The sequence below is a fragment of the Ascaphus truei genome, chromosome 3 (assembly GCF_040206685.1).
Source record: "Ascaphus truei isolate aAscTru1 chromosome 3, aAscTru1.hap1, whole genome shotgun sequence".
Classification (NCBI taxonomy): domain Eukaryota; kingdom Metazoa; phylum Chordata; class Amphibia; order Anura; family Ascaphidae; genus Ascaphus; species Ascaphus truei.
This window is the reverse complement of record NC_134485.1, coordinates 377464908-377490194: the sequence shown is the minus strand read 5'-3', so window position 1 is coordinate 377490194 and position 25287 is coordinate 377464908. Positions and strand designations below refer to the sequence as shown.

The 25287-nt window shown below is 45.0% G+C and overlaps 1 protein-coding gene across 6 annotated transcripts in view; it reads right to left on the bottom strand.

Annotated features, from left to right (window-relative positions):
* Nucleotides 1–1301: 1301 nt before the first annotated feature.
* The window catches only part of MICU2 (mitochondrial calcium uptake 2), a 382386-nt gene continuing 358400 nt past the window's right edge, over nucleotides 1302–25287 (bottom strand). For 5 of the 6 annotated variants that reach the window (XM_075592259.1, XM_075592260.1, XM_075592261.1 and 2 more), the window contains 4 exons: nucleotides 24862–25033; nucleotides 11503–11611; nucleotides 6461–6618; nucleotides 1302–3370 (listed from right to left, as the gene is read on the bottom strand). In XM_075592259.1, coding sequence (XP_075448374.1) covers nucleotides 3263–3370; nucleotides 6461–6618; nucleotides 11503–11611; nucleotides 24862–25033 — 547 coding nt within the window. In that variant the 3' untranslated portion in view covers nucleotides 1302–3262. The remainder of the gene's footprint in view (nucleotides 3371–6460; nucleotides 6619–11502; nucleotides 11612–24861; nucleotides 25034–25287) is intronic. The other variant, XM_075592258.1, reaches the window with a different exon arrangement.

Below are 25287 nucleotides of genomic sequence, written 5' to 3'. Positions count from 1 at the left end.
TTTCACCATTGACTCTCATACTGTCCAACCCGGGGTTTGCCCCGGCCCTTCAATCAAAAGTATTTAGAATATGGAAAGAAAAGGGATTGAAGAGACTTTGGGACGTGGTGAAATCGGATAGGATTAAAACATTCCAGGAAATAAAGGAAGAGTTCGATATACCAGATATGCATTTATACCAGTATTTTCAGAAAGGCATTGTTACTTCAATACAGCCCGCACAGGATGTCTTTAGACCTCTAATAACGTTCGAGAATTTATATTCAGCAGGAGAATATCATAAAGGCACCATAACACAATTGTATAAAATCCTAATCACACAGAAAATGGAGCAACCAAGTAAAATGCTTTGGATGGGGAAAATTATATAGGGCACCTACTAGAGAGGGAAGAGTGGCTAGAAATTTATGAGAGATCAGCAAAAGTGTCTAGGTGCTCGGCAATCCGGGAAACCAACCGTAAGATACTACATATATGGTATTACACCCCAGCTAGACCACTCGTTTTTCCTGGCCACCTCCTCCCTGTGCTGGCCAAACTGCAGCCAGATAGGCTCATTTAAACATATTTGGTGGACCTGTCCTAAGATAGTACTGTTTTGGAGAAAAAATAAAAGTTAATCAGAGAGAATTACGAGACTGGAATATGGAGACTACTAATCTTAAAACCAATGGAGGATTTAGAGAGGAACACAGATAAACTAATGATACATATTCTTTCCTCCGCCAAAGCATTAATAGCTAGAAACTGGAAACAGGTTGACCCACCGACAATGACTGCAGCTAAAAACAAACTAATGGTAATGGAAAAACTTACCAGTTTAATTCAGGAAGATACGAAGACTTTCTGAAGATATGGGTGCCATGGATGATATATTGGGAAGCAAATGTTTAGTGAAACCCTATCGTTTTCTCTCCAACGCAGAATAATGTAATTGTAATGTGAAACACGCCAAAAGCAAATGTAAATGTTACAAAGTATAATTGATTGTACTGAAAACAAAGAAAAGATGAAAATGTACTCCTTCCCACCCCCTCCCCCACCTATTTTTTTTACCCCTCCCCCCTCACCCCAAGTAGAACTTGTGAAAAAAGTACTATAAGCTACAAAAAAAAAAAAAATGGATTGATGCAATTTAGAGCGGTTGAGCTTAAGCTGATAGTTCGTTTAATTCTGTAATCGTTTAAAAATTTTTAAAACATTACTCTGTGAAGAAAAAATTAAAACCATATTGAAACTACTGTATTATATAATTTATTACTGTATTAAACATTATTTAAAAAATGAACGATAGCACAAAAATCTTTATATCATCTTTAATTATTTTTCTGTATGTGACATAGTAGAAGAAAAAAATACAATATTTTACAGCTTTAAGTAGAAAATATATAATTACCAGCTGAGATTCATAGTTTGAACCATCACCCTTAATTTGTTAAAAAAAAAAACCCCACATAAAAACAGGTACACAACATTTGTTACAGCATGCAACAATAATCAAAAAGTATTCAAAAAGCAGCACAGATTTTTAAGAAGGTACTTCCTGGAAACAGACTCTAGTTTATAAAGAAAACTAGATGCACATCTGGACACATCTGGACACAGATCTGAACTAGGTCCATGGGGCCTATTTAAAAAATAATTCCATGCTGCACAACTGGAGCAATACTGATGAAACCAACAGCAACAAATCAAAGACAACATCTAGATCCAGTGTTAACAAATTCAATTTTGCGGCATTATGTATAAGTTGTCTAACAAGGAGACTTTGAGGAATGACACCCAGTATCAGTGCATTACTTTGTCACCTATGGTTGGCACGTTATTCTTTTGGTTTATTAAGGGGCTAATTTTCTATAATTCAATAGGGAATTTAGACCGAATACAGCCTGATCAGTTTCTTCTGTAGGTAAAGAATACGCTTTCAAATCAGTGATACTTAACCTCAGGCTCCAAAGTCACAGACCTTTTTAATGCACAACGCAAGAAACAGGGCAGAGAGAAAGGCATGACATAAATGTTAAGCTGCAAGAAAGAGAAGACTGGAGTATGGCTTTTTCAGACTCATTTGATTGCTAAAATAGATCTTTGGACGGCTAAAATACCAGATGTAAAATAATTACTGAAAAGATGTCGCTTGAGTATAAAATGTTTAGTCAGTAAAAGTTCTGAGTGCTAGTGATTTTTTCCATGACATTAATTTCATTTTAGTTTTTAAGATACCACATAATCATACATACATACAGTACATACATATATGTGTGTGTGTAACAGTATATATACACACACACACACACACACACACACACACACACACACACACACACACACACGTGTCTGTATATATACAGTATGTATATATATATATATATATATATATATACACATATACACACACAGTACATGCATACGTACAGTAGCTGCATCGAGATTGTTGGACATCACTACACAATTCAAAACGTCTGTACTTTTAGGCCTTGTCAGCACTGAGATCACCTCATGTAACAATGTTTATCAAGATTTATCATTGTTAATACCCTACAGGACAACATAGCAGCTACTTATCCCCATTCTCATAAGTGGTTGAGTATGTAGCAATATACTGTAGATCATCTGAACTGATGCATGCGGATACCTGCTCTTTATGTCGTCTTCTGCAGACTGTCATGCATCCATCCTACATTATAAAACACCAGGAATATCTGTGGATTAAGGCCCCTGTTCACTATTATATGAAGCTGCTTCGCATTGCTGGAGAAGATTTTAGATAGCTGATCTCTCCTCCAGTACCGGGAAGTGGCTCCACGGCATATTAAACAGGGGCCTAAATGTTATATACAGGGCCTGGCTTATCTGCCTTTCTACACTTTGAGCGCACGAAGTGCCTGAAACTAACTGCAAAGTAATGTGTTGCAGCCCATTCTGGCAATCAAGAGGTTAATTAAAAGTGACAAGATGGGTGGTGTTGCTGATTTAACTCTTAAAGCCAATGATCTGCAGGATTGCTCTTCACTCAGCAGGCACTGTGGTGATGATCTAAACGTTTCCAGCTAACCCAATCGTGGAAATGGTTTGAACGAGCGTGCTAATGCAGACAGGGCCTTCGATAACACAAAAATACTGAATACAGACGAGATGCATGCTGTAAAACATATGTAAACATTCTCATTTTAGTACGAAAACAAAAATACATGTAAAATCCACTCCAGTAAAATAATACACCACAATCAACAGAAAAGCAGATGACTTCATTGAACAGCCATTAAAATGGACTTTTTCCAGTTTGTTTCCAAGCTTCCTTTGCTCCCTTAATAGTTTCCCGTTTCACACACCTCCAGTATCCTTGGACACCTTGCTGTTGTGGCACCTGCTGATAAAAGGAGATTGATACGGTATGTATTTTGGAATTATATGAAAGATAATTGAAATAACTATACATAATCTAATAATTTGCCAATGTCATTTTGATTTCATGAAAAGAGTTTATAAATAAAGGAGTAAATATACATGTTTTTTCTAAGATAAGCTTTGATACTGATACATTTCCTCAGTAAAGGTACTGACACTGAAAACAATGACACTGACTTTGAACATGGGAGCTCGGTTGAAATCCCAGTGTCGGCTTCTTGTAAACGTGGGCAAGTCACTTTATCTCCCGGTGCCCCAGTCACCAAACATAGATTATAAGGTCGTAAAGGCAGGGAGTGTGTCTGTAAAATTACATGTACAGTGCTGTGTACCGTGCACTAGAACAGCGGTGCGCAAACTGGGGTCGCGGTGGTTGCAAAAGCCCCGCAATCTCTTTCCCACGGCATTTAAATTAAATGCCGGGGGATCGCGTGAGGTCTCTCCAACCTATTACTTACCGAGATTCAGATGGCTGCTGACGCGTCGCCATGGCAAAGCGGCGTCATGTGATGTGACGTCACATGACCACGCGGCGTCATTTGACGCCCGTCGCCATGGCAACGACGTGATGTCACATGACCCAGGCAACGGAGGTAAGGGGGTACGAGCACCGGGCACAAGCGGGGGGCGCAGCTCCAAAAGTTTGCGCACGCATGCCCTAGAATGCAATTGTGAAGCGTTTTTGAGACTCATTGGGAGAGAAGCTATGCTGTAGATAAAATAAAACTATTACCCTATTTCCTCGATTCTAAGACGCACCCTTGATTTAATAAAAAAAAATTGGAAAAAAAAACCCATTATATTAAATGTGCAGAATTTTTTATTTAAACTAGCAGACAGTAGAATACATGTATCTACACTAGAGAGAGAGAGAGAGAGAGAGAGAGAGAGAGAGTGTATCGGATGAGCAGAAAGAGAATGGATGAGGGGGGGAAGGAGGGAGGGGGGGATGAGGGGGGGAAGGAGGGAGGGGGGGATGAGGGGGTGAAGGAGGGAGGGGGGGAAGGAGGGAGGGGGGAGAAGGAGGGAGGGGGGGAAGGAGGGAGAGGGGGAAGGAGGGAGCGGGGGGAAGGAGGGAGGGGGGAGGAGGGAAGGGGGGAAGGGAGGGAGGAGGCAAGGGGGGGGAGGAGGGAAGGGGGGGGGAGGAGGGAAGGGGGGGAGGAGGGAAGGGGGGGAAGGAGGGAAGGGAGGGAAGGGGGGAGGGAGAGAATAGAGGGAAGGGGGGAGGGAGAGAATAGAGGGAAGGGTGGGAGGGAGAGAATAGAGGGAAGCGGGGGAGGGAGAGAATAGAGGGAAGGGGGGAGGGAGAGAATAGAGGGCAGGGGGGGAGGGAGAGAATGGAGGGCAGGGGGGAGAGAATGGAGGGCGGGGGGGAGGCAGAGAATGGAGGGCGGGGGGGAGGGATCGAATGGAGGGCAGGGGAGGAGGGAGAGAATGGAGGGCAGGGGGTGAGGGAAAGAAGGGAGGGCAGGGGGGGAGGGAGAGAATGGAGGGCAAGGGGGGAGGGAGAGAATGGAGGGCAAGGGGGGAGGGAGAGAATGGAGGGCAGGGGGGGAGGGAGAGAATGGAGGGCAGGGGAGGGAGAGAATGGAGGGCAGGGGAGGGAGAGAATGGAGGGCAGGGGGGGAGGGAGAGAATGGAGGGTAGGGGGGGAGAGAAGGGAGAGCAGGGGGGGAGAGAGAATGGAGGGCGGGGGGGGAGGGAGAATGGAGGGCAGGGGAGGGAGAGAATGGAGGGCAGGGGGGGAGGGAGAGAATGAAGGGCAGGGGGGGAGGGAGACACACACTGAGTGACAGAGACACACACAGAGACAGGGGGGGGGGCAGATGGGTTGTGGGGCTGGCAGCTGCAGCTGTGAGTAGCAGAGGGGGGTGGTGGAGGGCTCGTGGTGCCGCCGCCGCACCGCTGTGAGTAGCGGGAGGGAGGGGGGGTGGAGGGCTTGTTGTGCTGCCGCCGCACCGCTGTGAGTAGGTGGGGGGAGGGGCTGGAGGGTGTGGAGGGCTCGTGGTGCTGCCGCCGCACCGCTGTGAGTAGCGGGGGAGGGTGTGGGGGGTGTGGAGGGCTCGTGGTGCTGCCGCCGCATTGCTGCGAGTAGCGGGGGGAGGGAGGAGGGCTTGTGGTGCCGCCGCTGTGAGTCGCGGGGAGTCATTGGTGGGGGGATGGGGGGTGTGTAGGTCTCGTGGTGCCGCCGCCGCACCGCTGTGAGTAGCAGGGGGGGCGGCAGATGGCTCGTGGTGGCGCCGGGCCGCAGAGGGTGAAGGGAGGGCTCTCAAGCAGGCAACATAAACTGAGAGTCACAGGGGGGAGAGCGGGCGGGGGGCCGTGGTTCAAGCATGCGCGCCCGGCTGGGGGGCGGCGCGTGCACAGCGCTGCACCGCGATCTGCGGTCTGAGGGGAGAGGGAAGGTTTGCGACGGGAGGGGGCGTAGCAGTGGGTCTGCGGGGGCGTGGCCATGACATCCCACGGCTGGTTCACCCTCATTGGCTGAATCCAATGAATCCGTTCCAGCAGGGCGGATGTGAAATGAAGAAATCCTAAGGGAAGAAACGCGTAGAGTGAAGGTGATTCACAGCCAGCCCTCCAAACCGAAACTCCCGAAGTCTCACTGACGTCACATCCGCCCTGCTGGAACGCACGAGTGAGACGCACGCCGAGAAGAGGGAAGGAAAAACTGCACAAAGACACCGGAGGCGAGATCCATTGCGTATCTAAATGCTTTTAAATAGCATACATCATGTGAGTGTATTGTTATATTTTTAACCACTTGAATACAGTTTTTAAACAGATCGCGCTATGTTGGCTTTTCTGTGTTTAACCATTTAAGGAATACATTCCCACACCGAGGTTCCAGCCAGTTTATCATCACTGCAGACATATACCCAAAGATACCTTTACGTACACAGTATCATCCTCACACTTGTGAGTATAAATAACAGCAGACTTAAAGAAGAATACACACTTATTTGTCACAATACTGCACCATCAGTTTTATTTTTTATATCTCCACATGTTTGCGCTTCCCTTTGATCACCACGTCGTCATACAGACATACCTTTAAACCCCTATGCAGCCTGTTCTTGAGAACACCTAGAAATTCTCCATGGCTTAGGCAGTTGTCCCCATCGAGATCAAAGATCTTGAAGACTGTGTCCAAAACGTTATTGGATAATTCCTGTCCTGTTGCCACTTTGACCGCTCTCTTGAATTCAGCTAATAAAAAAAACAAAAAAAAACCAGGCTTTGAAATATGTAAAACGTACTGTATGCAATTAATGGAAAACTATTAGGATTATGGCTAAAATAAAATTTTCAAAACCTACCAATGTATGTCTATGAATTAATTACATGACTTAAACAATTAAATAATGAATAAAAACAAATTCTGAATTATGGATACCGGTGTACAGAAAATATTTTTTTCTTCTAAAGGATAATACATTCACTAGTTCATCACAAATTCTTACTATATTTAAACTCTTAAAGCAGTAATCCCCCTTACTGTTTGTTTAATTTAATTGACAGTTTATGACCCACAGATCGTCATGTAGATGTGTAGAGTGACATCCAAGGATCTGCTGGCCACGCTCACCTTGTCTAATGTGAGTGTTCATGACTCAACTATCAGAAAAAGACTGAACAAGAATAGTGTTCATGGAAGGATAGTCAGGAGGAAACCACTGCTCCCCAAAAAGAACATTGCTGAAGTTTGTCAAAGAGCACACAGATTTACAAGACTTCTGGAACAATGTTCTCTGGACAGATGAGTTAAAGGTAGACATTTTTGGCCTCAATGAGAAACGTTATGTTTGGCGAAAACCAAAAACTGCTTTCGAACAGAAGGACCTCATCCCAACTGTCAATCATGGTGTGTGATGGTTTGGCGATGTTTTGCTGGCCCAGGAAATTGTACTGCTTGCCATCATTGACCCAACCATGCATTCTGCTTTGTAGGAGGAGTGGCTCAGAGAGTAAAGACACTGACAGGCACTGAGTTTGAAGCAGGGGAACCTGGTTCAATTCCCTGTTTCGGCTCCTTCTGACCTTGGGCAAGTCACTTTATCTCCCTGTGCTGCAGGCACCAAAAACATAGATTGTAAGCTCCACGGGGCAGGGACCTGTGCCTGCAAAATGTCTCTGTAAAGCGTTACGTAAAACTAGCAGCGCCATACAAGAACATGCTATTATTATTATCAGAAGATTCTAGAGGAGAATGTCCGGTCATCCGTCCATGAGCTGAAGCTGAACCGAAAGTGGGTCAGGCAGCAAGACAATGATCCTAAACATACACGCAGTTCTACAAAAGAAAGAAGAAATTCAACGTTTTAGAATGGCCTAGTCAAAGTCCGGACCTAAAACCCCATCCAAATTTTGTGGCAGGATCTCAAGCGAGCTGTCCTCAAATTTCACTGAATTTAAGCAGTTCTGTAAGGAGGAATGGGGCAATATTCCTCAAAACCAATGTGAGAGACTGATCGGCAGTTACAGGAAACGCTTGGTTGAAGTCATTGCGGCTCAAGGGGGTGCCACCAGGTACTGAATCTAAAGTCTCACATACTTTTTCACAAATGGATATTGAATGTTTAATCATTTGTGGATAAATAAATGTTGCAAAAGTATCAGGTTTGTGTCATTTGTTTGATTAGGTTACCTTCATCTATTATTAGGACTTAGATTAAGATCGAATAACATTTTAGGTTTGAAATATGTGAAAATCCAGAGGGGTTCACAAACTTTTTCTCGCCCCTGTATATGCTTAGTAACATATCTATAACACCAAAACAACCTTTAAATGACGACAGAATGTTTTACGGCATTAGGGGGGTAATTCATTAAGGTACGATAGTTTCAATTCGGTACTACTGCACAGAATCTCCCATTCAAATCAACAGGAGTTTCCATGTGGTAGTGGCACTGCATAAATGGGCAAAATCCCACAAACATTAAATTGCTCTGGGAAAGTCTTTGGGAATCTTGGCATCTACAGTATGCAAATGACAAAAATGCTTTGCTCTCACTCTCAGATCGACGTCTCTGTCGGTCGGAGGATTTGGAAGCTCCAGAAGTGACGTCAGCACGCCTTGGTAAATGCACAGACAAGAGCTCTGTCGTCTCAGACCCGATGCGTTTCGGAAAACTTTTTCCTTCCTCAGGGGTATAAAGTATAGTGGTTCTCTGGTGTTCCTTAAATAGTCAGGATAAAGTTTTTCGATCTTACCACACTCCATTTAAATAATTAAAGTGCGTGTAGTTTTTCTTTGTACGGTGCAGGCATTTGAAGAGTGTCCGGGATCCTACTTCTGCCACATAGTTAAACTTGGAGCTGGATATCTTCGGTTGCCGCACTATTCTAATAAAGTCTTACACAAGACATTTTAGCATATTAAACGGTTTATTTGCAGGTTGCAAATGTACAACGTTTCGGGGATCTCCATTCCTCAGGTCCAATATTGATATAAATCTGTGACAAAGTGAATACACTTATATACCCCTGTTCCTTTCTCTGTTCATTGTGGTGCTATTTGTTAATTGAATGGCTTCACCCATGACACATAACTCATGATAGTGACATAATTATCTAGACTATATGCATCTATCATAGTCTTTTTTTTGTGTAATACATTTTCTGAGTGTCTATTTTCTTCACTTGGGAACCTGGCCGGGTGTGAAAACCTTTGTGTTGCCCCAGACTGGCCAGTGTGACATCAGGTTACCTGCGTGCACACAGTCTTTATACAGACTAAGATATTCTTTGTCCTGGCGCAAGCATTTTTTTCAAGACCTTGCTTACGTAGAAAAACACACCTTTTATTTCCAGTACTAAGAAGAACCAAGGAGGCAAGCTAGCTACGGCAGCACCTTCCACCTTGTGAGATTAACTGTTTCGATTTGACCCTGTGTGTCAGTAACGTATTGTTTTGATTTTATTTACTGTGTTTTTTTTTTGTTTTTTTTCAAACGTTTTTATTAGGCAAAAGTAGTAAGACAACAGCCCATAGTTTATACATAGCCTAATACACATGTTTTTTTCAATAATACAAGGAAGACAGAAAAGAACATTGCCGTATACGGCGAGGCCTCTTGACCATGAAGTGGACCTTGACTGATGGAAGGAAGGAAGGTTCGGGGAGGGGGGGGGGGGGGTGGGTAATGAAAAACTTTCTCTCTTTATCAACTGGGCTTATGGAACTCAACATCCTTGATGTCACCCAGTTCAATAAATCGTTTTTAACCTATTTTTGCTGTGATGAGCCCTATTAATGCTGCTGTGCACTACCTTTTTACCCTATCTTGGGACTTCTATCTGGATATCAACTTGCTGGAAGCAAGCCACGAGTTTTTTCATTTTATTATGATCTTGGACCAAGATGAACTATTATCATTGCTCTAGGTGCGTTAACCTATTAGTGGTGAGGAGAACCGGTCAGACCAGCTTTACAGGCAGACTCTGACCCTATTATCCACTGATTCCCACCTACATTAGGTTTCCCTATAACTGAGAATATTGGTATAAGTTATATACTCACCACAAGATAATTTCTATACAAGAACATCAAATATTCTTACATGCATCACCTTTTGCCTTGACTCAACCAATTCATTACATACTCTCACCACTTACTCTGTAGCACCAGTTTCCGAACTTTTGTTCTATTTTCACTTAAGATCCTCAATAGTCCTGTCAACCCAGACCATCACAGTTCCTTTAACCCTTTAACCACCAACCGGAATTGCCCTTAAAAGATATACACTACCTATATACAATACTTCATGTGTTTGTGTGTTATGTCTACACCAGTGTTTTTCAATACAGTAGGTGTTCCTAGGATCCCTTGGGTTCTCTGGGCATCCCTAAAGGGTTCCCTGCAATTTTCAGGTCACTTGAAAATTGTACCAAATTCAGAACAATTTACAATGCATCTGATCTCAGATCTGTTCGAGAGGGTCGAGGTTCCTTACAATGCATTTGATCTCAGACTCGCTATCAGAGAGGGTTGGGGTTCCTTACAATGCATCTGATTTCAGACGCGCTATTAGAAGGGGTTGGGGTTCAGCAGAATTTCACAATATAACTATAGGGTTCCTTAACCAAAAAAACATTGCAAACTACTAGCCTACAGTAATAAAGCCCTACTTTATGTCATTTGCCTATGGACATATACAGGAATACATTCTGAGAACCAATAAGTGTTAAAATAGTAAAAACAAGAGTATAATGTTCAAATATATTACTGAGTAGTATACAACCAATCTGTCAAGCCTTACAATTGTTTAGTATATGTAAGCTATATAGTTCATTGTTCTCTGTGGTTGTATACAATATACTTGAAGTAACAATATATACTCAGTAATACAGTATATTTCCACATTACACTCTTGTTTTTACTATTTTAATACTCTTATTGGCTCTCATAAAATTTATTTCTGGATATATTTATAGACAAATAACATCAATTAGGACTTTGCTAGTGTAAACATAACACACAGACAGAGTATTGAATATACGTATATTTTTTTAGGTCAATTTAGTTTGGTGGTTAAACGATTAATGGAACACACTATTTAAGGCGCTCTGCATAACACAATAATTTATATTCCTGAGGAAGGAAAATAGTTTTATGTAACGTGTAGGGTCTGAAATGACCATAGCTCCTGTCTGTGCATCTACCAATGTGCGCTGCGCTGATGTCCCTCCTAGAGCAACCCCATGCTCCAACCGACAGGAAGAACAAGGAGAAGCAGTGTGGCAGTGCGATGTACAGGGGAAAACTCTTCTGTAGAGTTCCCTGCACCTAGGAAAGTCTAGTTTTCAACCCCAGTCCCAAAGTAAGTGTGTCTTTTTGTCTGTATTTTGTGTATCATTGTGTGGAAGCGAATTTATGCGAATAAACTACAATTTATTTAATTACCTTGTTTGCTCAATTAATGATCCCGGTAAAAAGGTGTAAATAACCTGGTCTCCTGTGACATTGTGCTTTATTATTTATTTATCTATCCTAGTGATGATATCCCAGTTGTAGCACGTTTTTATGTAATTGTAATAAATACAGCAGCATACAGAAAAAAAAGTTGAATTTAAACACCAGTTATACTTACCCAACTTCACAGCTCGATGTGCCATACTAAACATCTGCATTGTGATGGAGAAATCTTCAAGATTGTTCATAAAATGACAAAAACTCTTGAATTCTTCCCAGTTGATACTCTGAAACAATAATAACAACAAATATATATATATATACATTTTAAGTTATGGTGGGTGAAAAAGGCAACAAAAAACCTCCACCGTTAGCATATAGCCAATAAAGAATATCACTTCTGAGCACAATCACATGTATTAGACAGGTCTGCAACCCTGCCTTTCAACCATTATCACCTAGCATACAGTGCTCCCACTGCAGCAAGGGATTCTGGGAAATGACATGCAAATGAGCACACGTGTGACCCTTTGCCTGGAAAATCCATTCACATGGATGTGTGTGTGTGTGTATATATATATACCCACTCCCCCCATGACCCATAGCTATTTCCCCATTGCTATCTATCCTGTCTAGTCCAGTACCTCTTGTTTGCCTCCCCCCTCCTCCTAAGTGTGTGTGTGTATATATTTATATATACACACACACACACACACACACACACACACACACACACACACACACACACACACACACACACACACACACACACACACACACACACACACTTAGGATGAGGGGGGTGGGCAAACAAGAGGTAATGGACTAGACAGGATAGATAGCAATGGGGAAATAGCTATGGGTCATGGGCGGGGAGTGGGTTTTTGGCAAGCAGTGATGCACCCATATTACATACAGATACTACTTGTAAACTTCTACTTTTAAAGACTAAATTCAATTGGAGTAGAAAGGCAGAAGCGGATAACATAACAATAGTACAACCTGGTAAAATACTTAAATGCATGCTTGCTAATGCAAGAAGCTGGACAGATTAAATGGGGGAGCTTGAATTAAGAGCTAGAAGGGAACAACATGATATGATAGCTTTACTGAAACATGGTGGGATGAAACTCATGACTGGGCAGTTCATTTAGAGGGTTATTCCCCTTTTCGGCAAGATTGAGGAGGAAAGGAGATTTCACCAGCAACAAAGGAAAGGGTTATTTACAGTAAGGGCCATTATAATGGAAAAATTATTAGCCATGGAGACTGTGAGGGCAGATACAATAGATATCTTTAAAAAAAAGTTGGACATATTCAGGAATATACCAAATAAGTAAACATGTAAAGGAGGATGTTGATCCAGGGAGAAATCTTATTGCCATTATTGGAGTCAGGAAAAAAATATGTTTTCCCCATATCAGACATAATTTGATGATGTTTTCCTGGTGATTTTTGTTTGCCTTCCTCCTGATAAATACAATTTAACGTAGGTTTAACTGGATGGATATATGTCTTTTTTCAGTCTCATCTACTATATGTAAATATGTAATAAACATACTGTATACACATACAACATATATAATTACATACAGTTACATAGTAGATGAGGCTGAAAAAAAGACATATCCACCGAGTACAATCTATGTTAAAATTAGTTGACTGAAATGCACATCTTATTTTTTTACATTTTTATTGATCTAAAGGGAAACCAAAAAAATTGTGAAGCATTAGCCAGTTATGTCTCATAAGGGAAAATAAAATAAATATCTTCCTGACTTTAACAATGACATCCTTCCTTTGTTTATCTTACTTGGTATATCCCTGTCTACCTTTCCTTTCTAAAAAGACGTCTAACGTTTTCTCAAGGATACCTATTGTATCTGCCTACATATGCTCCATCGGTAGTACATTTCACACGTGAACTGCCTTTACTGTAAATAACACTTTCCTTTGCTGCTGGTGAAATATCCTTTCCTCCCCTCTCAATCAATGACTGTGCAATTTGTACTGTCCGTGGGATGAAAAATGTCCTTGAAAGTTCCTTCTGCTGATCCTGTACTGTATATATTTGTAAATGTTTGTGATATCCCCTCTTAGATGACCGTTTCCTAATAGAAACAAACCAAATTTGTAGAGCCTTTCCTAATTTGGTGGTTCTTCTCTGTACTTTTTCCAGTTTTGTCATGTCTTTTTAATGGAGTGGTGCCCCAAACTATACTCCCTATACAACTTTTAACCTTACTAGGGATTCATACAGTGGCAAAATTATGCTGTCTTCCCTTTCACACATACCCAGTTTTATGCAAGAGAATACCCTGTTAGTCTTTGCAGCTACTGCCTGACATTGAGTACTACTGCTAAGGCTGCTGTCTACAAGAACTCCTAAACCCTCCTGCATCAAGGATTTTTTTCCCATTTAGTTCATATGTAGCCTGCTTATTCTTGCTTCCCAAATGCATAACCTTCCATTTATCTGTATTAAACCTCAACTGCCATTTACTTGCCCAAGTTTCCAGTTCAACTGTAGAGAAATTACATTGTGTTCTGATTTTACTACTTGACATCATTTAGGGCCATCAACAAAGATGGAGACTTTGCTCTTTATGCAAATATACCAACATCATTAGTAAACAAGTTAAAAAGCAGTGGCCCTAGTCCCAAACCTTGAGGTTGTCCACTTACAATTTTAGCCCAAACTGAAAAGGTTTAATTTATAACAACTCTCTGCTGTCTATCACTCAACCAGTTTTTAACCAAGTTGCACGTTTTCACTCAGACCAATTTCCTTTATTTTGCACACTAACGTTCAGGGCTGACAACAGAAATCACAGGGCCCAAGACAAATGAAAGGAGCAGCCCCCCCCCCCAACCCATAATGCACCTACCACGGAATTTTTTTTTTTAGTGTACAACTTTTACTTAACTGTTTTCTTCTTATTGTAATACGGAAAAAAACATTACAATGCAATCTGTTTATTTTAATATTTTCAACAAAAGACAAAGATATCCAATGCTACATCCAATATGACAAAAGTCCTGGGGGGAAAAAAGTGTGAGCTGTGTAGCGCTATTTGATATATAATAAGTGTATATAAACGATAAACTCTCTGTCAAAAATACATGTGAGTTAAATATCATGGGCTGCCTCCTAAAAAACACTAACTACCCAAAGTGAGTGATAAAACATGAAAAAACAGAAAAATGGGGCGCCCTAATAGGTGCTGTGAATTCTAACAGTATCACACTATGTTGTTTTTTATTTGTTTCATTCCATGTGCTGAGCAACGGCTGGTTCCAGTATTTCAACATCTTTGAACTTTTGAGGACGTTATCAGCATAATTCACTATTTTTACATGGTTGTATTTGAGCACATTCAATTTGTTGTAATATTCTATGTTTATTGTTAATTGTATTTATATCACTACACACAGAGGTTAGGGTGCCCCTATATTCTGTTTTTTCAAAAGTCCTGGGGGGATTCAGTATGGGCCTGGGGGGTTGAGTATGGGCCTGGGCGGCTTTAAGTATGGACCTAAGGGGTAAAGTACAGTATGTGAGGGCCTTCGATCAGTCAGCGAGGGGGCTTTAAACCGGCCCGCGGGGGCAGGCTTCAACCAGCCTGAAGGGGGAAGCCTTCAACCGTCCCGGGGGGCCTTCAATCAGCCTGTGGTTCAACCGGCCCGTGCTTCAACCGGCTGGGGGGGTGGGGGGTGGGGGGAGGTGTGGAGCCTTCAAACGGCCAGGGGGGGGGGGGGGGGGTTGAGCCTTCAATTGGCAGGCGGGCTGCCTGGGTAGGTGGGTGACTGACTGACTGGGTGACTGACTGACTGCCTGGGTGGGTGGCTGCCTGTGTAGGTGCGTGGTTGACTGCCCTTGACTGCCTGGGTGGGAGGGTGGGCGACTGATTGACTGCCTGGGTGGGAGGGTGGGTGACTGACTGCCTGTGTGGGAGGGTGGGTGACTAACTGCCTGGGTGGGAGGGTGGGTGACTGACTGCCTGGGTGGGAGGGTGGGTGACTGACTGCCTGGGTGGGAGGGTGGGTGACTGACTGCCTGGGTGGGAGGGTGGGTGACTGACTGCCTGGGTGGGAGAGTGGGTGACTGACTGCCTGTGTGGGAGGGTGGGTGACTGACTGCCTGGGTGGGAGAGTGGGTGACTGACTGCCTTGACTGACTGCCTGGGTGGGAGGGTGGGTGACTGACTGACTGCCTGGGTGGGAGGGTGTGTGACTGACTGCCTGGGTGGGAAGGTGGGTGACTGACTGCCTGTGTGGGAGGGTGGGTGACTGACTGCCTGTGTGGGAGGGTGGGTGACTGACTGCCTGGGTGGGAGAGTGGGTGACTGACTGCCTGTGTGGGAGGGTGGGTGACTGACTGCCTGGGTGGGAGAGTGGGTGACTGACTGCCTGGGTGGGAGGGTGGGTGACTGACTGCCTGGGTGGGAGGGTGGGTGACTGACTGCCTGGGTGGGAGGGTGGGTGACTGACTGCCTGGGTGGGAGAGTGGGTGACTGACTGCCTGTGTGGGAGGGTGGGTGACTGACTGCCTGGGTGGGAGAGTGGGTGACTGACTGCCTGGGTGGGAGGGTGGGTGACTGACTGACTGCCTGGGTGGGAGGGTGTGTGACTGACTGCCTGGGTGGGAAGGTGGGTGACTGACTGCCTGTGTGGGAGGGTGGGTGACTGACTGCCTGGGTGGGAGAGTGGGTGACTGACTGCCTGTGTGGGAGGGTGGGTGACTGACTGCCTGGGTGGGAGAGTGGGTGACTGACTGCCTTGACTGACTGCCTGGGTGGGAGGGTGGGTGACTGACTGTCTGCCTGTGTGGGAGGGTGTGTGACTGACTGCCTGGGTGGGAAGGTGGGTGACTGACTGCCTGGGAGGGTGGGCCCCTGACTGACTGCCTGGGTGGGAGGGTGGGTGACTGACTGCCTGGGTGGGAGGGTGGGTGACTGCCTTTAGTTGTACTGCTAATCTCATTATTCCATTCAATGTTCGGATAATTAAGTTAACCCATAAATTAAAACACAACCTAGTTTTGCTGCCTTTTCCATTTGAAACCCTCAGAGTCCTGAGTTTCATCCCATCATGTTTCAGTAATACCCATCATATTGCTCTTTTCTGGCTATTATGTCAAGCTCCCCCATTGTGTCCGACAAGCTTCTTGCACTAACAAGCATCTGTCCTTTTATTTTGGATGTTCTACTATTTGTTAACTAACCGGCTCATTTCTCTTACCATGGATTTTGCATTGGAAGTTACATATTTTAATTTCTACAACTATAATTATGGCTCCACCAGTGCCCTCGTTGTACACTTTCAATTTGAGATGCCTTTTCTTCAGTAGATTTTGTCTCCTCTTGCTTTTTTGCTATTTTTTTTAAGAATAACTTATATAGAACTGGTAAAATAAACTGTACATACATAAATAAATACATCATATCATTGACAGGTAGGGGTAATGTCAGGCTTATCCTTTATTTAAAAGCAGCCAAAATCAACCCCTACCGTCACACCACTTCTGTTTGTGCACTGCATATGCCAATTGGCAACATTACAGCTTCATGTTAAGTAACGACTTCAACCATCTCTCTCAGCTTTGGACTACCATTACTCAGGTCACCGATATTTGCCTCTGCTCTTTCACTTTTGCCTCTACCCGTAGCTCCCACACTTTGACCCCTAAACCCTCCTTCTTAATTTCTCATTCTCTACCGTCATCTCCCTAATTCTGCAGCCATCTCACATCATAACCCATCGCACAAAAAAACAGCAACTCCCTGTCCTACTCTCTCTCCTCCTTCCAATTACTTTTACTCTGTGGCGACATGTCACCTAATCCTGGCCCTATCCACAAACCAATCCTTTCACGTTTCACACCCTACCCCAAAGTCTCCTTCTCACCACGTACTGCAAATTTCTTCAACCTCATTTCCATTCCATTTCCCTTGCCAAGCAAAACTAAGTTTCTTCACTCATACAAACTCCTCGAACCAAACGCGTATTCGCTACTTTTAACGCCCTTCTCCGCCCAACAACACATGCACCCACTTTTATCCTCACAGCCCGAGATGTCACCACCTACTTCACAGGCAAAATTAAGTCAATTAGACAGGACATCTCTTTATGTCATGCTCCACACACAACAACTACCTCCCTTGAACACCTAAACCCACCCTTCACTCATTTTCCCTTGAATGGAGATGAGGTCTCTGCGCTCCTCTCATCATCTCACCCTACAACCTGCCCACTTGGTCCTATTCCCTCACATCTCCTCCCCTACCTCTTTGGCACACTAAGCCCTCTAACCTCTTTAACCTCTCTCACCTCTGGCACTTTCCTATCTTCTTTTGCACTCATCCTATGCACTCATCACGCCCATTCTAAAGAAACCCTCAGCCTCCATCTCTAACTACACCCCATCTTTCTTCTCCATTTTGCTTCCAAGCTACTTGAGCAACTTCTAGACAACCGCCAGACTCACTGTCTCTCCTCCAACTTCTGCTCGAATCTTGGCAATCTGGTTTCCGTCCTCTACACTCCACTGAGACAGCACTAACAAAAGTGGCCAATAACCTACTCACAGCTAAGTAAGGTCAGTTCTCCTTACTAATTCTCCTGGCTCTATCTGCTGCCTTCAACACTGTTGATCACGCCCTTCACCCACACACTCCACTCCATTGGCCTCCGTGGCGCAGCTTTCTCCTGGTTTACTGTACATTCTACAGTACCTATCCAACAGCTCTTTCAGTGTTTCCTTCTCTAGTGTCTCCTCCTCTTCACTCCCTTTTTCTGTTGGGGTCTCACAAGGCTATGTCCTTGGACCTCTGCTCTTGGCACTCTACACCTCTTCTCTTGGTGAACCAATACAATCTTTTGGCCTTCCGTATCATCTCTATGATGAGGACACCCATATTTATCTCTCCTCCCCCCCTCTCTCCTGTCCCGTGTCACCAACTGTATATCTACAATCTCCTCCTGGATGTCCCACTGTCACCTGAATCTTAACATGTCCAAAACAGAAGTAATACTCTTTCCCCCTTCCACTGTCAGCCCTACACCCAAACTCTCCCACACCGTCACTAACACCACAATCTCATCAACAATTCAAGCTTGCTTTCTAGGGGTCATCTTTGACTCTGATCTCACCTTCATTCCTCAAATTGAGTCCCTCATGGAGTCCTGCGATTTCCATCTCTGAATATTGCCAGGATATGCCCTCTTCTCACTTACGGTCCAACTAAAATCCTAATTCACTCACTCCTCTTTTCCCGCCTTGACTACTGCAACCATCTCGTAGTTGGCATTCCCCTTGTCAGACTAACCCAAATCCAATCTATCCAAAATGCTGCTGCCAGACTCATCGACCTCACTCACTGCTCTACTTCTGCTGTTCCCTAAGAAAATCCTCTGTAATCAAATTTGAAACCCTAGCTAGGACTTACAAAACTCTCACTGATGCTTCCGCGTTATATCTCAGCAACTCATTCCCAAATATATCCCTAACAGCCCCCCACATGCTGCCCACCAAAACCACTTTACCTCCTTCCTCATGTCCTCTCACTTTGGCCTACAAGACTTCTCCCATGCTGCATCCTCTCTCTGGAATTGCCTACCACACACCATCACACGCTCCCCCAGCTTTCAGATATTTAACAACTCCATGAAAACGCACCTTTTTCAAACTGGCATACCTCTAACATCGAACACTCCTCTACCTCCCCATCCCCACCAACCCCATCGGGACCAGCTATGTGGCTGGATCAATCTCCACGCTATGCAATACCCCCTAACATCCCCACCCTTAAACCTTAATGATATCAGATGTTGGGCTGGACCATACTCCAACCTGAGGTGTACTTCATTCCAAAATGAGCAGCCACTTTACCTTTGTTTCAACATTGTGCCTCATTCCCTCTAGATTATAAGCTCTCACGAGCAAGGTCCTCATTACTTTTTGAATCTGTTTGTGCATGTTTGTCCTTATTTGTATGTAACTCTGTTTATGTAATGATCCAACCTCCGTATCCCCATTGTACCACGCTGTGGAATATGTTGGTGCTATATAACAACTATAATAATAGTGTGTGTGAGTTCTTTCAACCCATGACTGGTTAGGGACTAATGCTTTTAAGTTGCAGTACTTTATGCATGTCTGCTATAGATTATGTAATATTTTAAACAGATCTAAATCATGGGGATTTACTGCTAAGCTTTAGATGCTGAGAGTATTAAGGTGGACTATCTGGTTAGCAGCAAGTACAGTAGATTTAGCTACGGCAACCTGTGCTGGGGATGAATAACTTTGGTACATGTTCTGTATCTAAATTAATACCTCTTTTATGTGCTTGCCAGTCAGACTTGTTGTTCAGTCCCAGCCTACCACCTTCTCTTTAATAGTGAAGATTTTTAGTCCATAAGACAATAAGAAATATTATACATTTAGTGTAGGTAACTGCTTAAATTGAGTTTACCTTCACAGAGTTAAGAGGCTTAAATCATTTTTTGATCAAAAGATGAAATTGAATGACTCCTTTGATTAAATACTTTTTGCTAATGCAAGAAGCCTGACCGATAAAATGGGGGAGCTTCAATTAATACCTGAAAGGGAGCAGTATGATTTCATAGTCATTGCTGAAACATGGTTTGATGAGTGCTATTCCCTTTTTTTGGAAGGATTGAGCAAATAGAAGAGCAGGTGGAGATGTTTATATGTTACTATGTTACTATGTAAACTAGGTCATGTTTGCATAATGGGTGATTTTAATTATCCAGACATAGACTGGTGAAATGAGATTAGCATTACAACAAAAGGAAACAGGTGTTTGAGGGTGTTTAAAGACAATTACATGACCAGCATTATTGAAGAACCAACCAGGAGAGGGGCAGTACTGGATTTGGTAATATCAAACAATGTAGAAGTAATCTACTATATATTTCAGAAAGCACTGTATGTCTGCGTCCCAAGGGCCAATCGCATAGGACCTTGGGCCTATCACTCCGGCTCAGGCCATGCCCGCCCCCGCACACCTCTTATTGGCCTGCGTCAAACACCAATGCCACACTGTCCCAGCCCTCACTGACTCTCATTGGCCTGCGTCCAATGCCCGCCCCCGCACACCTCTCATTGGCCTGCGTCCAACACCAATGCCACACTGTCCTACCCCTCACTGAGCTAATACTTCTACACTGTCCCACCCCTCACTGAGCTTTGGGAACGCTTTGCATTTGCAGCACAACCTTCACTGCTCTGGGGCCACGCTTCACAGCTATCAAAACCCTCACCGTCTGCTACCACAGACTGCCCAATCAGGTACAGAATCAGCTACACACAACACCTACACACAACGCACGATAACACCAAACACTGCACACACACACACATTCACACAACACCAAACACTGCAGACACTGCACACACACACATTCACACAACATTCACACAACACCAAACACTGCAGACACTGCACACACACACATTCACACAACATTCACACAACACCAAACACTGCAGACTGCCTCTTCAAAACACCACCCTCGCCCACCCCCAACTCCCCCCCCCCGGTCCACGCCACAGATCTCCCTCCGCAACCGCACACCCTCTACAGGCCGCGGCCTACAGTCAAACACCATCGGCACCTCACACACTGTACGGCCCGAGAACCGACCAGCACGCCACAGATCTCCCTCCCACTACCGCACACCCTCTACGGCCCGCGGACCGGGACGCACGCCACAGATCTCCCTCCCGCTACCGCGCCCCTCCCATCTCCCGCTAAACAACATCGCCACCGGCTACCTACTCACTTCGGCAGCGGCCCGCACGGAGCTCTTCCGAACGCCAGCGCACGACACACATCTCCCTCCCGCTACCGCACACCCTCTACGGGCCGCGGACCGGGACACACGCCACAGATCTCCCTCCGCAACCGCAGACCCTCTACAGGCCGCGGCACCGATCGCCCTCCCGCTACCTCACACACTGTACGGCCTGCGGACCGCCCACCACGCCACAAATCTCCCTCCCGCTACCGCACACCCTCTATGACCCGCGGACCGGGACGCACGCCACAGATCTCCCTCCGCAACCGCAGACCCTCTACAGGCCGCGGCCTACGTGTGGGGGGGGGGCAGTGTGTGTGTGTGTGCGGGGGGGACAGTGTGTGTGTGGGGGGGAGACAGTGTGTGTGTGGGGGAGGGGGGGACAGTCTGTGTGTGTGGGGGCGGACAGTGTGTGTGGGGGGGAGGGGGGGACAGTCTGTGTGTGTGGGGGAGGGGGGACAGTGTGTGTGTGGGGGAGGGGGGGGGACAGTGTGTGTGTGTGTGTGTGTGTGAGGGGGGGGACAGTGTGTGGGGGAGGGGGGACAGTGTGTGTGTGGGGGGGAGACAGTGTGTGTGGGGGGGGGGGGGACAGTCTGTGTGTGTGGGGGAGGACAGTGTGTGTGTGGGGGAGGGGGGGACAGTCTGTGTGTGTGGGGAAGGGGGGACAGTGTGTGTGTGGGGGAGGGGGGGGACAGTGTGTGGGTGGGGGGGGGAGACAGTGTGTGTGTGGGGGAGGGGGGGACAGTCTGTGTGTGTGGGGGAGGACAGTGTGTGTGGGGGGGAGGGGGGGACAGTCTGTGTGTGTGGGGGAGGGGGGACAGTGTGTGTGTGGGGGAGGGGGGGGACAGTGTGTGTGTGTGTGTGTGTGTGTGTGTGTGTGTGGGAGGGGGGGGGACAGTGTGTGGGGGAGGGGGGACACTGTGTGTGTGGGGGGGAGACAGTGTGTGTGGGGGGGGGACAGTCTGTGTGTGTGGGGGAGGGGGGACAGTGTGTGTGTGGGGGAGGGGGGGGGGGACAGTGTGTGTGTGTGTGTGTGTGTGTGTGTGTGTGTGTGTGTGTGTGTGTGTGTGTGAGGGGGGGGGACAGTGTGTGGGGGAGGGGGGGACAGTGTGTGTCTGGGGGGGAGACAGTGTGTGTGTGGGGGGGGGGGAACAGTGTGACTCCCGGGCAACGCCGGGTCTCTCAGCTAGTAACAAATATTGAAGTCCTGGACCATTTGGAAAACAGGGATCATAACATGATCTCAATTGAAATAAATGATCAAAAACCGTATACATGGGTTCAACAAAGACCTTAACATTTTAGAAAGGCAGATGTTAATAAACTGAGGAATAATCTACAAGGTATACATTGGGATTATGTTTTTTGTAGGGAAAATTGTGAAAGATAAATGGGCAGTCTTTAAAACGTTAAAAACCCACACTTATCAGTGTATACCCTTGGGTAATAAATATAAAAGAAACAAGTCTAAACCAATGTGGCTAAATAAACAGTTTGGGGAGGAAAAGAAAAAAAAGAGGCAGGCTATTATTAAAGTCAGAAGGGACGGAAGCATCATATCAGAATTATAAGGAATGTAAATAAAAGTTGCAAAAGGGCAATGAAATGAACAAAAATTGTAAATGAAAAAAGGATTGCAACAGAAAGTAAAATCAACCCTAAAAAGTTATTTAAGTACCTTAATAACAAAAAGATTTGAAAAGAAAATATAGTACCATTTCAGTGTGAGATGGGCAAGCAGATTATTGGCGATCAGGAAAAAACAAAGGTACTAAACAAATTCTTTGCCTCTGTGTTTATCAGGGAAGAATTAATTGCAATAGTAGTGCCTCAGGAGGAAACTCCAACCTCTATGTTAACGAACAATTGTTTAACGGAGGAAGAAGTGTATTTGCGGCTTGATAAAATTAATGTAATAAGCACCTGGCCCCGATGGCATACATCTAAGCGTTCTTAAGGAGCTAAGCTCAGTAATAGCTAAACCATTACATGTTATATTCAAGGACTCCATTTCCACAGGCTCAATAACAAGTATCAAGATTGGTGTAAAGCAGACGTGCTGGCTAAACGTAAAAAGGGAGATACATGCCAACCGGGGAATTACAAACCTGTATGCCTAACATCAATAGAGGGGAAACTACTAGGTTTAGTATGGGATAATATTCAGGAATACCTAATAGATAACCCCCCCCCCCCACCCCACATCACCCCCCGCATCTCATCACCCCCACTGCATCTCACATCAATCACCCCCCCCCCCCCTGCACATCGCACACGCACCTTCTGTACCCTGCCTTCAAGCCACTGAACGTTCGGCACGAGGGCGGGGCCGACACAGGCCACCCACATCAGCAGCGAAGAGAGGCCTGCTGCAGGGGGGGACAGCTGGGTCCCGGTACCCATGCGCGGAGCTGCCTGCCTCGGGTTAGCTAGAGCCCGACCAGAGGTCAGGTAACTGCCAGCGCCGCCCGGTACTGTGCCCTGGAGAGAGGGGGGGTACTGTGCTCTAGAGGGAGGGAGAGGAGAGAAGGGGGGAGGGAGGAGGAGGAGAGAAGGGGGGAGGGAGGGGGAGGAGGGTGGTGGTGTGTGTATGTCAGCAATGCTGCTGCACATGCGCAGAATACAATTCTGCACATGCGCAATCAGTCACTTTCGTTATTTTTTTCGGGACAATTTTCAGGTTTTTTCCCTATCAGATTTTTTTGGATGGCACGGTCACGAAAGAAGTTTTACTTCAAAATAAATTGCAAAAACAATCACCCGCTTGGATTGCCTCTTTAAGGCAATGATTGGTCTCTGCCAGTGGTTTTCCCGGAGGTCTCCGCTCTATCAAAGAACTTCCAAAGGCCTTGGATATAGTGGGCGCGTGCGCCAGAGAACATGACGTAGCACGCGCCTGTCGCCCCAGCGATCTGTGGACTGAGATCGCTCGTATCAGGGACATCACGAGGCTGGTTCACCCTCATTGGCTGAACCACTCACGTGACCATCGCGCGACAAAAACAAATCCCCGTGTCTCCAGAAAATGCTGCCGCACTTTCGCACTTTGTCGCGCGCCATGTGGCCTGCCTCATAGAGGTGCGGCCTGTTGTTCGCACCGTGCATGCGGTCGCTTGCACTATGGACGCCGCCTTAGAGTCCTACAGTGCAATAAAAAACCTAAAAGAAAAAAAAAGCGCCAAAAGCCTTTCCCAGAAGAACCTCTGCTGTATAAAACACAAAACACACGAAGAAATGTTCTGGCAGTAACTCTCCCCAACATAGCAATGTGAGAAAATCAGCTGTTCGGAAGAATCGCCGCTCTCGGCAGTGCGAGAAACGACACTGCAGTTTGTCTATTTTGATGGTGGACACAAAGATATCAATGTTGGTGAATTTTTCAATTTTTTTCATTTAAAAAAAATGAATAAAGGTTTTTTACTATTTGATGCTTTCTCAGCTTTTAATTTTTTTTTTTGTATCTTTTAACTATTGTCTGTGTTATTCAAGGACATATGGAGATTTATAAAGTTGCAATAATGCTAACCAGGGCACCATTGCACGGAAATGACCATTTAAGTCAATGGAAGGTTCCTTGCAGTACTGCCCCACTTGGCACTATTGCAATCTAATGAATAACTGCCAAAGCGAGGCGCTCTCTCTCTCCCCTGAACTTTTGTGAATGTCCCAGGTTTTAATTGCTGCGTATGAAATAGGCAATAGGTATACCCACCTCGCCCGGAGGGACTCTGGACCGCACGTTTTGCCAGTAGACGTCATTGTTTTCCTCGTCGGTGAAGAAAAGCAGCCATTCTGCAAAGTCTTCTTTCCTCATGAAGTTCATACCTTTGGAAAATTGAATGAATTCCATTTCTTGCACCTCCGCTTGCAAATTCTCCATAAATCTAGATTCATAAAGTGAAACACACGAATCAAACATAACATAATATCCGCAAACTTTTTTTTTAGAAAACAAATTATTTCCTAAGGTTGTCCAACCATCATGATTATTATTTGTATACTTTCTTTTTGTTTTTAATGAAAAAACAAACTGTTATACATAATTTGTTCTCACATACAAGCGCACAAATATAGTTGGGTTGGCATGATAACTGTACAGGCTAAATTTATTTTGAATAGAGTTAATTTTAATACACAT